Source organism: Spermophilus citellus, assembly GCF_964194105.1.
Source record: "Spermophilus citellus genome assembly, chromosome: 6".
Lineage (NCBI taxonomy): Eukaryota > Metazoa > Chordata > Mammalia > Rodentia > Sciuridae > Spermophilus > Spermophilus citellus.
The window spans coordinates 154,553,473-154,567,612 of record NC_138187.1 but is presented as its reverse complement, the minus strand read 5'-3'; the positions used below and the strand labels follow the sequence as shown (position 1 = coordinate 154,567,612).

At 34.9% G+C, this 14,140-nt stretch overlaps 1 protein-coding gene across 3 annotated transcripts in view; it reads left to right on the top strand.

The window, feature by feature from the left end:
- RALGPS2 (Ral GEF with PH domain and SH3 binding motif 2) overlaps positions 1-13,891 on the top strand; it is a 189,158-nt gene extending 175,267 nt beyond the window's left edge. For 2 of the 3 annotated variants that reach the window (XM_081300263.1, XM_081300264.1), the window contains 3 exons: positions 3,011-3,116; positions 5,335-5,426; positions 8,403-13,891. In XM_081300263.1, the coding sequence (XP_081156389.1) occupies positions 3,011-3,116; positions 5,335-5,426; positions 8,403-8,432 (228 nt within the window). In that variant the 3' untranslated portion in view covers positions 8,433-13,891. Of the gene's footprint in view, positions 1-3,010; positions 3,117-5,334; positions 5,427-8,402 lie in introns of those variants that run through there. The other variant, XR_014022789.1, reaches the window with a different exon arrangement.
- The last annotated feature ends 249 nt before the right edge of the window (positions 13,892-14,140 follow it).

Sequence of the window (14,140 nt, the reverse complement as noted above, 5' to 3'; positions counted from 1 at the left end):
TCTCTTATTTTTCCAGATGAATTTCATGACTGCTTTTTCTATTTTTATGAGTCATGTCATTGGGATTTTGATTGAAATTGAATTAAATCTGTAAGTGGTTTTGGTAGCAATCAAATTCAGGTTGTGAGACATTGTATGAGACAGCCAGCCTGGATTCTTTAAAAAAAAAAAAAAAAAAGGCAGGTAGAGGAGATGTTAGGGGACAGTCATTCTAGACCAAAAGATACTTGACAGCTAATTGTAGTGTATGTAGTTCTGGTTGAATCCTGGAGTTAAATCCTTTCTCTAAAATACAATTTTTTGTCAATGGGGATCAGAGAAAGTTTGGGAAGAATGTCTGGGAAGAAAGAAGGGACTTTATTTTTTAATGTTTATAAATGAAAGCATACGCATGTAAAAATAGTTTTTAGTGGAAGTGTATTTATTATTAAGAAAATTCATTGATATGTTTGAACCTATCACTACATGGTAGTGAGTGAAAAAATATTGTTTGGTTAAATTTTTAAAATCAAATCTGCACTTGAAAAAAACATTCCATGACTGATTAAGGATAAAACAGAAACATGTCAAAGGGAAATATAAGATGAAATACAGATAGGTAACGTATAGGAAAAAAATAATCAACCTTACTAGTTACCAAAAATTGCAGAAGACACTTTTTTGATAATATTGCATTGTCCATAGAGTAGGGAAACATGTACTATGATTCATGGTTATCAGAAACTTAAATTGATATTGTTATGGTGAGATCAATAAAAGAACCATTACAGTTGAGTACAAACCACAAGTCAGAGTATAAACAAACTCCCATTGGTATATTAAAAACCAGCAGCAAAAATAACACAAAAAAGTAAATGCATAGAAAAAAGATCTGGGGTGTCTCACCCCAAATGATGATGAATCCTGGGAGCAAAATAGGATTCAACTGGGGGTCAAAGGCCATTGCACTGTATTTATAGATTGATCCCTCTATATTGAGGGGCTTATTGCAGAGATTTTTGAGAGATAAGAAAAGAATATTAGAAACCATATTATCACCCAGCACCGAGGACCAAGCCTATAATCCCAGCAACTTCACCATGGCCCATGCCTATAATCCCAGCAATTTAGGAGGCTAAGGCAGGAGGATCACAAGTTCAAGGCCAGCCTCAGTGATTTAGGGAGGCCCTTAGCAATATAGACCCTGTCTTAAAATTTAAAAATAAGAAGGATTGGGGATATAGCTCAGTGATAAAGCAACCCTGGATTCAATCCTTAGTGCTGAAAAAAGAAAGAGGAAAAAAAATCATACTATCTACTTTGAAATAAATTGTGAGTCTCAAATCAGCTGTTCTTTGGTATTGCTAATTTCATTCCTCATAATATTAAAGCTTATTTCTTTAGCTTTTTTTTAAGTAACTATATTGATACAAATGTGCCGTGTTCAGTCCTTTTTCCCATTTCTTTTCTTTGTGAAACATACGTACTGCAAAGTAGATAGGTACATACATATTTTAAAGCAAAGTAAATAAGATAAACATGTATTTAAGTTCTACCCAGTTTAAGGATCAAAACTTACCAGACTATCAAAGCCTCCCCAGATTAGCATCCTCTTCCTTCCCCATCAGCTGTCCCCATAGCCCATCACTGTCCTGAATTTCATGTTCCTCATTGCCTTGTTTTTCCTTAGAGATTTATATTTGCTTCCTTACACAATACTTAATTTTATTTTTTAAGTGTACTTGAATGGGTCACATACACATTCTTAAGCACAAGCTTTTTTGTCTGTCTGTTGAGATTCATTGTTGTTGATGCATATAGTTGTCCTTTAATCCTTTTGACAACTGAATAGTCTTCCATTTTATGAGTCTATCTTGATTTATTGATATCACTCTATTATATCACTAGTGAACCTATCACTACATGGTAAATTTTTAGTGAATATTTGAATGACTTCCATTTATTTACTATTTCTAACTGTTGCTGTGAATATTTTTTTGCACAGGTTCTCTGGGTTATGTATCTGTGGGATGCAAATGTTACTTTACAAGAATATACCAGATTAAGAGTCACAGTCACCAGTAGTAGAATGAAGTTCATATCTTCACCATACTTCTTATTGTTAGGCTCTTTAATCTTGGCTAATCCAGTATGGATAAAATGTTGCCTGATCATTTTAATTTGTATGCCCCTATATACTTAACAGTGTTTATTGGTCATCCATGTTTCTTGTTCTGTGAAATGCCTGGATAAATCTTTACTTACTCTAATTGATGAAAATTCTTTATATTTCCCAGATGCAAATCTGTTAGCAGTTATTTGTTATAAATACCTTGCTCCAATATGTTTAACTTATTTTTTTTACTCTCTTTATATAGTATTCTTTTTTAATTTTTTTTAGTTGTTAATGGATCTTTATTTTATTTATTTATATGTGGTGCTGAGAATTGAACCCAGTGCCTCACACATACTAAGCAAGCACTCTCCTACTGAGCTAGGACCCCAATCCTATATGTTATCTTTTAGCAGCCTTTTTACACACTGCTAGAGTCAATATGCCAATATTCTAGTGTTTTTGGTTTTGGTTTTTGTTTTTTTCATTTATGTTCATGAATGAGATTATCCTTTAACTCGGGCAAGTCATGCTCTGAGGGAATGGAAAATAAAACTGAAGGTAGGAAGGTCTGAAAAGAAGTGGGCTGTCTGAAGAGGGCATGCCTACATGCAGCCTACTAGGAAAAGGCCCAAGCTGACCTGGACCAGCAGGAAATTGCAAATTTTTTTTTTTAAGCTGTAGATGGACACAGTACCTTTACTTATTTATTTTTATGTGGTGCTGAGGATCGAACTCAGTGCCTTACATGTGCTAGGCAGGTGCTCTACCACTGAGCCACAACCCCAAACCAGGAAGTCACAAATCTGACCTCTCATTAGGAGAAACTGAAAATACACTCTCTGTCTCATAACTTTTGCTCACTGTCTTTCCCCTAATTATTACTAATTGTTTTTACTAATTATCTTTTTGTCTCAGTTCAAATCAACATCAAATAAGACCGTCTCTGTGGTGGGATGGATGGTGATGATGGCTGATGACCCAGAACATCCAGACCTCTTCCTGCTGACAGACTCTGAGAAAGGTGAACTGTTAGTGTGACTAGTGTTGAAGATGCTGTGTACCTAACTTGAGGAGCTAAAACTGGTTTAATGTTGAGTGTTCCATTCAACAGGGGACGTGATGGTGTGGCTTTTATCTACTAGGAAGTATTTTTGTCACATAATGTGTTTTAATGAACCCAATATTTTTAGAGGTTATTTTCTCCACTACATAAGCATAAACATTAAAGCCCAAGTAATCCCTAAAGGGATAACCAGGGAGGGAGGGAGGACATCTGAGGATATCAGCCCCGGTTACTTTAAAATGTCAGCGATTGCCCTGAAGGCAGTGCTCCCCTGCCAAGCCCTCCAGTAGGAGGTTGTTCTCAAGTTCTGAAAGTGACAAAGTTTTTCTTTAAAACTCTTTATTTCATTATTTTAAATTAATTTGTAGGCTCAAATCCTTTTCCAGTTAAGATACTTTATAAAACAGAGACATTTGTGAATACAACAATCGACTATTAACCATTGGATGTCATAAAATGGAAGAGGTAAAAATGGGTTGGGTTTTGTTTTGTCTTTTTTTTTTTTTTTTTTTTTTGAGAGATGGTCTCCCTAAATTACCCAGGCTGGCCTGGAGCTAACATTCCTCCCACCTCAGCATCTGGAGTAGCTGAGATTAAAGGCACAAGCTCTTGTGTCTGGCAGAGGAGAAAAAGTGGAGGGTGGACTGTGTAGATCACTCCACACCTCCTGGCTCTTCCTGCCCCTTCAGTGAATGCCACAGGGTCCATGGGAGACTCCTTCCCTGGTTGCTGCTCTTCCCTAATAATGGCCACCATTATTAGTCCACAAGCACCACAGAGGAGGCCAGAAGAGAGATACTTGCCACATCTGCCAAAATCTTCCACTCCGGCAATTCACAACTGAACTGGTTAACTTCTGTTGACTTTACAACTGTATCTTGACCTGCATTTATTTAGTTGGTATTTTGTATCAACAGAAATTCTGTTTTTTGGATGCTATAGTTTTAAGTAAAAAATTAAATCTGTATTTAGATGCAGAAAAAAATAATCATAGCAAAATGTCTTGTTTTGAGGGAAATAGATTGATTTACACAATAAGCACTCCCTAGTCAACATTCTCAATTAAAAGCCCCAGCCCCACAAAATCTCAAAGGCATTATTTATAAAATTACATTTTAGAGTAAAATCATTGAATTTTGCTAAGAAATTCTTTGTTTTCCTTAGCATACTTAATATTGCCAAGGTTTTCATAATGTTTGTGCTGGGGATTGGGGTTGGGGTATAAATTGTAGCTATGACCAGCTTAATTGTAGATGTGTTCTGTTCTATTGACCTTAAGTCTGTATCTGAATTCCGTAATCAAAACAGTGTTATCTGACCTAGTAAACATTGGGTGAAGAAGCAGTTTCTTCTGAAATGAAAACTTTTAAGTGTTAAAATCTCAAAGGAAAGCTGGATAACATTTAAATCTAGTCAGGCTCCTCAATCACCGAAGGCAGATATAAAGGAAAGTATACTTCAGAAGAATTGTGAAATAAGAACTTAGATCAGTGAGAAAAGTAAGCAAAGCTCAACTCAGAGCAGCCTTTAGTACATGTATCTTTCTCATTTTATTCTTTACTCATCTTAATATATACAGCCATATAAATACCCTTAGTGTGTCAGCCTTGATTAGTCAGCATAGGAACTCCTGAATACACGCCACACAATGATTTCCAATTTCATAAAAGAGAAAAAAGACATCTTAGACATTTCCAGTGAGCCCCCAGCAGAACTCTCCAGTTCTGCAGTGATCCTGATAAATGACTGGTTGACTCAAGGCTAAAAGCTGAACCCATGTTGATGCTACCTGATTAATCCTTAATCATGTTATTAAATAGCTAATGTTTATGTATTTTTAAACAACACAGGTTGAAGCCCTTTGGCTGCAAAAACTTATTAACATCTAATTTTAGATCATCTATCCACAGAGACAAACCTGGAGAAGCCATCTTTATGTATATGTTATTTTAAAGATCATTTATAAGCTATAAAACAGTGACTTTCTGAATATAGGATAGCATTTGGATGGGTTACACAGAGAACTATTCTTTTTATTTGTAGTAGGAGACTAGGTATTAAATGAACAGGATCCTGAAACAGAACTCTAGTGATGGTTAATTCACTCTTTAATATCTAGAAGAGTTACTATGTGGTAAAATCCTTATCGCTTTCCGCTTGTTTTTGGTAATTATAGGGAATTCATACAAGTTTCAAGCTGGCAGTAGAATGAATGCAATGCTGTGGTTTAAGCATCTGAGTGCAGCCTGCCAAAGTAACAAACAACAGGTGAGTTTTTTTCTTAATTGTCAGAACAGTTTGTAACTTGGGAATATAAAAAGAGGTCCAGTCGGGCATGGTGATGCACACCTGTAATCCCAGCTGCTTGGGAGTCTGAAGCGGGAGGATCAAGGTCAGTCTCAGCAACTTAACAAGACCCTGTCTCAAAATAAAATATATAAAGGGCTGGGATACGGATTGGTGGTCAAGTACCCCTGGGTTCAGTTCCCAGTGCCTAAATAAAAAAAGTTCCCAAAAGAAGTAGACTTGTTTTCTTAATGAACTGGGAAAATGGTGGTGTTTTTATTCTTGTTAGTAATAGTCAACAGAACATGAAGTTTACACTTTAGTCAGGAGCTAGATAATAAACAAGTAAACAAAAAGCAAAATTCCGATTCATAAGAACTATGTAATAGAATTGTGTGAAATAGAGAGTAGAGACTGCTTCAGATACCCAAAGCTAAATCGGTGAGACCTTCCCCCCAAGGTGATGATAGTGACATGAATGACAAGAAGGAACCAGAGTGCTGGAAAAGGGACCAGCCCATGCAAAGCCCCTGAAGCTGGAACCAGCTTAGTGTTCAAGATAGAGAAGGGAACTAGCATCTGTGCAGCATAGCAAGAGGACAGCTCTAGGAAGGGCAAGAGCAAAGTGGCCTCTAAATTAACAAAAACTGTTCCTATTCATCTTTTGATGGCCACTTGAGGTAGTTTCCTGTGGTTGCAGTGAAACCAAAATCCCTCTTTATCTTATTGTATATTTTTGTTTTACTGAAACAAAGATGGTCTAATGGAAAGGCTTTCACTACAGTGAAGAAGGAATCTATCACATTGTTTTTCTCACTGTGTTGCAGAGTTAAGATTTGAATCACAAATTGGTAGATAACAAGTAAATGTAATTACAAAAATTTCTTTATACATTTCATAGAACTAGACTCCAGTTAAATATATTTAAAAATCATTGACTTAGCGTATTGATAATGCCAAAGAACACAGTAAATGTTATCAGTAGCTAATTTTGAATAATATAATACTCTAAGTTGAGAAAGCTTATAAGTATTTTTTACCTTCTGATATTAGGATTCAAGTTATTACCTCTTAAGAAACTGAGGCTCAGAGATACTGAATCACTTAGGTAGATCAAATAAGTAAAAAGCTGTAGACCTGCAACATGAACTCTTTAAGTCCATTCTTTATGAGTATTGTTGGAGTGAGCTTTGTTCTCTCATTTTTATTTCACTTCTTTGTGAAAGACTTAATATTTTAGTAACCTCCACAAAGTACATGAAATACAAAAGTTCTTTTCTTGCCTGTCACATTAGTATCTGGGACAGAATGAAACAGATCTTTTGCCCAAGACAAAAGCCTTTCAGGATTCAACTTATATGCTACATGTTTTCTTTAAATGGAGCTTAGGAGCCAGGCATAGTGGCACACACTTGGAATCCCAGCAGCTCGGGAGGCTGAGACAGGAGGATTATGAGCTCAAAGCCAGCCTCAGCAACTTAGCAAGGCCCTAAGCAACTCATTGAGACCCTGTCTCTAAATAAAAATATTAAAAAGGGCTGGGGAGATATGGCTCAGTGGTTAAGCATCCTTGGGTTCTATCTCTGGCACCAAATAAATAAATAAATGTAGCTTAGGGTATTAAGTCTTGTTTATTAAAAATAACCCTCAGATTCCAAGATTAATCTAGGCAGTATTTACACAGCAGCATGGAGGCACAGTTTCTTTCACTGTGCATTGGTAGACCTTCCTGCTAACAAAGTCAGCCAAATGTGCATAAATAGGTTTGTTGTTTTGTTGTTGTTTCTTTGCTCCACATTTGTAAGAATCAGGGTGAAGCAAACTTACAAAAAGAACCTGTAAAATTTGAAACTTTTTAGAAGACTGATTAAAATGCAAAATACCTAAAATGACAGATAATTTAGGAAGAAATGAGACTTTTACTCTTTACTATGGATTTTTTAAAACCAAACTTGGGAATTTACATTTTAAGCACATGAGCATTGCATTATATTTGATTTATAATTCAGTTGTGATTATATTTCCCATAGAATTCTCATTCAGAAGCTAGCACATCTAAGAAACACAGGGTTTTGAGTATAAGAGCTTTCAGAAAGAAAGACAGATGACCTGTGAAAACTGTTGAGCTGTGTTAAAGGACAGGGAGGAGATCACTGGTATACAGAGAGCCAGGGCAACCTGGAAACAGTTTTCAGGATTGAGTGGATTTGTTTATTCGTTTTTTGTTTGGGGTTTTGTTTTCTTGTTTGTTTGTTGTTGTTATTTTTTTAAAACCTTTTATTAGTCCTTTAACTGTAGAATTCATCAACTAATTTTTAAAAATGAAAAGCATTTCAGAGAATTATTATTGAATTTCAGACTTTGTACAATCTGTAAGTAGTAAACTATTATAAAACCTATTGATCTTTCAGAGTCATAAAGTATTAGATCAGAATTGTGTAATGAATTTTATTCTTTTCACAAAGAAGTTCATAATGATTTTAATAATGATTTCATAAAACTGTTCCTAATAATCGTTATAAAAGCATCTGTGATGATTTTTAAGATGTGCATGTAGGAATTGATTGTGACATATAATGAAAATGATGGCAAGCCTGCCTGTCTGGAATTTCATCCCTGTAAGAACCATAGTTAGTTCATTCAGTAAGCACCTGTGTGGAGCCCCCATCTTTCTTGGCTTTCATGGAGCCGAGAAAGATACCCTTTCTGCTCTTTCCTCCTGTCTAGATATCAATTTTTTTGAAAGAGCAAATTAATTTAGTGATTTTTCTCTCTAAACTGTTATAGTATATTACACTCATTATTCATAAATTATTGAAATGCCTTCTAGTGCATTCCTTTAAAATATATATATAAGTCAGAAAGATTTGGGCTTGCCTAAAAGACAAGGAAAGATAAGAAATACTAGTTTGAAAAACAGCTTTTAAAGAATTAATTTGTGATGCTTATATATTTCAGGTTCCTACAAACTTGATGACTTTTGAGTAAAAGCCTGAAGAGGAAGAAGTGGAGCTCTGCTCCTGGGTAAGAGCTGGGGCCTGACGGAAAATGCCAGCGGCAAACCATCCTGTGCCAGGAAGAGCCCACAGGCTCCATCCCAGCCTTTGGAATGCTGAACCAAAAAGCACTCATTTCAGGGAATAAAGTGAGATATTCCCAGAGAACAAATTGGAGTTGCAAAACAAACTGCCATGAACCATGCTTCTTATCTCTGAACTGACCTATGGAAACCACTGCCTTAAAAGAGTGAAAGGAAAACCAACATGAAACACCAAATAGTGTGTGTGAATCTTCTGGCGGTGCTGTGCTTGGGATAGATCATAGCTAATTTCCATTTCTTTTAACTTTGTACTAATTTTGGAGGGGGGAATCATCTTTTTTTTTAAGATACACTTTGAAAAGGAACATGTTTCTTGTGGATGGTACCAGGAGCTGGTTTTGAATGTGGTGATACTCAGATACTTTAATTTCGCGGGATTTTACCAGCAGCCCACCTGCAAGGTTTGTTCAGCCTCCAGTAGTCCATATCCTCACTGGTTTTCTCTCACAGCAAGAATGTAGGATTAGAAATGTTGATAATGTAAGTTGTTGGGTTTGTTTGGGATGGGGGAGGAAGGGCTGGTTTTGGTTGAGGGGAGATCTTTTTAAACACTAAACTTCTGAATTGAGTACTGTATGGGGAACAATATTTCCTGCAGGAGGCACAAAGCCCGAGTGTTCATATACCAGTTCTTTAAAATAGGTTCTAGAAAACATGGTTGTTTCTAACTGGGTTTCATCTTTAACTTTCTGTATGAATTCAATGTTGAATGATAGATCTGCTTAGTAAAGAACTGTAATCTCAAACTTTCCTGAGAAGGATTTTACAATGACTAAATTTTTTTTCAAGTTAATTGGATTATCCCTCTCCCAGTTTCAGGGAGTCATCAAGGGTGATAATATTGATATTTTGCCAGGATATTTTCTTTTACAGTGTTTAATGTGCATAATGCCAGAGTTATTTTTTTATTGTTTGTTTTGTTTTTGTTCAGTATAATATTCAAGATCATATTTGTTTAAAAGAATCCTCATAAATATGTATGTATTTTATCATAAGACAGTAATTTTAAGAGGGATAAAAGACAAGTTTGAGGATCTAGGAATTTTAAGTATTAAACCTTTCTTCCTTTTATGACTTACCTTAAACATACCAAAACATTTTTCTAAAAACTGAACTATAAGTCCTTCACATGAACCTATATTGTCAGTAGTTAACCAAGAAGTTTTGAGAGAACTCTTCTATGCAACAATGCATCCACTTTCTAAAATAAACGTCAAATTTAGAAGTTAAAAGGTGTGATACCTTAGAATTTTAACAAAAAAAATTGCACCTGAACAAAACTGTCAGATGTTACAAACTCATGAGACATCATAAATTTTAGCAGTGGTCCAGAGTAAGAAATGTTTTTTGACTGATACCTCCTAATTGACTTATTACTTTGGGCCTCATATAAAATTTCTCACATTTATTTTCTTAGCAAATTGTATAAATTTTATTGTAAGTTTCGCCCTCAAGTCCAAAAAACAAACAAAAAATATTGTGTATACAAATAATAAGCTTAAAATGTATCCAAAGGAAAGTAAAAGAACTTTTTCTGAGTGTTAAATTTAATTTCATTTTGTGTTTGGAAAAGATGTTAACAGTTCAGATAGATTTCTCATATAATAGTCAGAAATACATTTTTTCTGGGTTGTAGTGACACAGGCTGGAGAAGGCAGAGTGTTGCCTGTGCTGAATGATTTTTCAGTTAATGATCTAAGCTTAACCCATGTTGGGTGCCTAAAAACACCTGCATAGCCAGCAGTATTACTATGTAGACCTTGCACATCTTACTTCTGTTTTGCATTTTTTATAAATTTCTTATTTTGTTTATTTCTCTTCAGAATAACATTTTTAGCAGTGTATGTGCTTTCCAAAAAATATTGTGAATAAGAACCCTGTGGATTTTTTAATTATTATTTTGTCTGTCATAAATAAGCTAAGGGTAGGTATGTTGTAGGTTAACCATATCTGGGAGATATGCAACTGGAAGTCAGAGCCTGACATCTCACAGTTTTGCCAAAGAGAGCAAACTAAGTTGAAAGATGTGTTTGATATTTTCAGCTCTAAACATTAATGAGTGCTTGTACAGAGTAAGAATAGTGTTCACATTTGGGTAACAGTCCATAGACAGAGTTGTGGCCTCTGACTGTCTGAAATTTAACCTAACAGTACAGTAGAAATTGTTATTATCTTTCTATCTTCAGATTTGTCTATTTAAAAGATTACTCGTTTCTTTTTAAGATTATTCGTAGCATTTGAAGTAAATTGAAATCGGTGGGAAATGAATTACAATAGTGTAGGTGAGTTTTTGACCTGTCATTCACAAAATATCATCTGGCTATAATTCAAACAAAGAAAATATAAGTCACCAAACAATATTGAATATTTAGGTAGTTTGTTAGTAGGAAGATAAATCTTATCAAACCTGCCCTTGATTGTAAATCAGTGATCCAAAAACTCAAAATTTTCATCAGCATTAAACTCATTTTTTACCGTAGGCAAGAAACTCAGTTATTATTTAAATTTAAGCTGATGCATAAGCATAGTGATTGGCATATCAGTGGCATGAGGTAATAGTATACAGAACTAGCCACAATACAATTTGAGGCACATTTCATGTAACAACTTATTTGAACATGGAAGCTTATTTTCTATATGAAAGTAACATATCAGTTTTTAAAATATAACTATAAAACCATCACCTAATGGTCTTCTGGGCACTGTTTTTGGTTTCATGTATCTTCTGTGTTCAGGCTTTGCTTATTTTTCATAGTGTTATTTTTAAAACTGTAAGAATTGAAAGACAAATGATCAAACACACCTTCCTATTCTGTTTTCTTCACTGTGTAAATATTATTTGTACAAGCATTACAAAAAGGGATCCAAACAATTTGAGTTGGAGTGTTTTTTCTCCCTAGGCATGTGCTTCAATGGCAAATATTTGTCTGTGTGAAAAATGCCATATAATTACTGCACTGCCTCTTTACGGGCTGTATTGGTATTGGGTATTTCTGTATATCAACTCACAGTGTTTATAGCTGCAAAGTTTTTATAAACAGCTTTTTTTCCTCTTCTAGAAGATTCATAAGGGAACTCAAAAAGACCTATTGCTATGGAGAGTAAAAAAGAGTAGTCTCTAGTAGATCTGTTAGTTGAACCTGGGGCCCTCTAAAATTAGCAGCCTATCATTCTCTTAAAATCATTAGAATTTACTTGGGCAAATGTTTAGCATCTGTCTTTTTTCCCTAAGGTTAAATCTGTACTGCTGTATTACTGAAGGACATCATATTAGGAAATCATTACTAGTAATAGATTTAATCCATTGGCTTTTTAGAATACCATATCAATTATTGATTTCCTTGTTTTTTGAGGCACATTCTTTTACAACCAGGTTTTAAACCACTATATTATTTTCTTCTGCAAGCACGGGTGCCAGTGTTACTTGACAGGAGATAATCTTTAATAAAAAGAAACCCTCTATCTCAAAGGTCTTTGAAATGATTGGATCCCTTTTTGAAAATGAAGGTTATTTCCCCGCTGTGCTGGTGGAATAGGAGTGCTACTGTTGTGTGAGGAAGCAGTGAGGTTTGTCTGACTTCCTTCAGTGACCTTTTAGGGTTTGCTTTTGTTTTTCTCTCTTTTTTCTTTACTTCTTTCAAAATTAGTAAATTTATGATTTTACAGCCAGAGTGTATTCTGTTTTTTCTAAGCCTTTGAGATAACAAAAATTGCTGCTAAATCACATTGATGATAAATGACACATTGATGATAAATGTGGACCTTTTCAAAATGATTTAAGTACCTTTTGATTTTGTTCTCCTAAAAATGGCTTGTGTCTAAAGTGACTTTTTTTTTCTATTTAGAGGGTTCTAATGAAAGAGAATTGTGCATAAAACTTTTAAGCTTATTGAAAGCAATTGCATTATACCTATATCTCAAGTTGTAATATGGTAAAATTTTGGTCAGTGCCTTATCAATTTGAAGACCATTCTTAGGGCATTGAGTACAATTTGCCCTCTTAGTTCAGGAGCATGCTCTCCACCATCTTAATCTTACAGCAAGTCTAAAGATGTCTGTGCAGATCCTCCAGGTGCTTGTTGTAATCCTCCTTGGGTTTTGAGTCTTTTTTATACAACTTCCTCCCTGCTTCTCTCCTTTCCAGGTAGGAGAATGAAAATAAATCCACTCAAATCAATCTTTTGATAAGCACTCCTAAAAAAACAGCTTTGAAGAACATCCATCCAGCTGGGTTCATTTTTTTCTCTTGTTTGAGCATAGAGTTAATAATAATCAGCCCCTCTTAGAAATCCCTAAAATAATAAATATCCAGGAAGATTAATTTGGTTTTTATTAAAGCTACTAGAATCTTGTAAGCACAGTTCCTATGGCCAGAAATGAGATTTTATTTGCTTCATCTTTATATTTAAATAAGACTCGGAATGAACAAGCAGTCACTTAACCTACCAGATATGGCTTACCTGAAAATATTTGTGCAGCACAGTGAAAAGGACTCCAGTGTATAGACATTTAGAGACTAACCTAGCTTTCTCAGTGAACGAAAATCGCAGAAATACTTTTGCTTCTCTGAGATTATTAGAAGACCTGGAGCACTGTTGTTTATCTGTGTCAGGATGCTCTTTTTTACACTTTTTAAAGGGCTATTATGTTCTAGAGTAGCAAAGTAGATAAACATAGTATTTAAACCTAAATGAAAGGGTAATTGGTCCTAGAGGGTTATTAGCAGAATTTAAATTTTGATTCTAGCCATTTGAACTGCAAAGCAATGATGGGGTTAAAAGAATATATAGAGTGCTTTGGGATGCAACTTTTTTTTTCCTTAAAAGAAAACTTCATAAATATTAGCTGTGCTTTAGATGCCAAGTAACAAATATTGCCTCCCTTGAAGATACCCCCCATTAGAATGACTCCCATATGTAGTCCAATAATTATTGAGTTAATAGGTATGACTGTAAAATAGCTGACTTATTAGTCACCAAATTCTCAGTATTTTCTCACCTTTATTATTGGCATTCATTGAGGGGATCTGGTTCCCAACATATTCTAAAGGAGATCAAACATCTGTGGGAATAAATACCCAGTGATGATAATATTCAGGAAAACACAAGCCATTTTTTTTTCTTCTTTATCCCAGTTAACTTGAGGTACTCTAATGAAGCATTCAATTGCATTATGACCTCCTTGAGTGATGTGCAACTTGGTTCCTCTCTCTTTTTGTTTCTTTTTAATATGCAAATGTGAGTGTGTGATCTTCAGTGTGTTTGCATAAGCTAATTTAAAATGAATTTAAGAACAGTTTTCTGAAATATTTCTATTGAAATAAATGACTTAAAAGTATTGATTGTGTAAGAATGTTTTGTTACCATATTTGCAGTTCTATCACTAACTATTTTATCAAATCCAAATCAATTTTAAATTGATTTTTCCCCTTTTCAAAAGTAACCTCAAGGATTGTTGGTCCAAGGCAAGTTCTGTGTAGGTTTTAGTTGCTCTTTCCCAGCCCAGAATGAGGGTACACCATGTCATGTAGACCAAGGGGGTCTTAGAGATTAGAAGGCAAGTGTGTGTAGTATTTCCAATTGTCTCCCCACTGTGG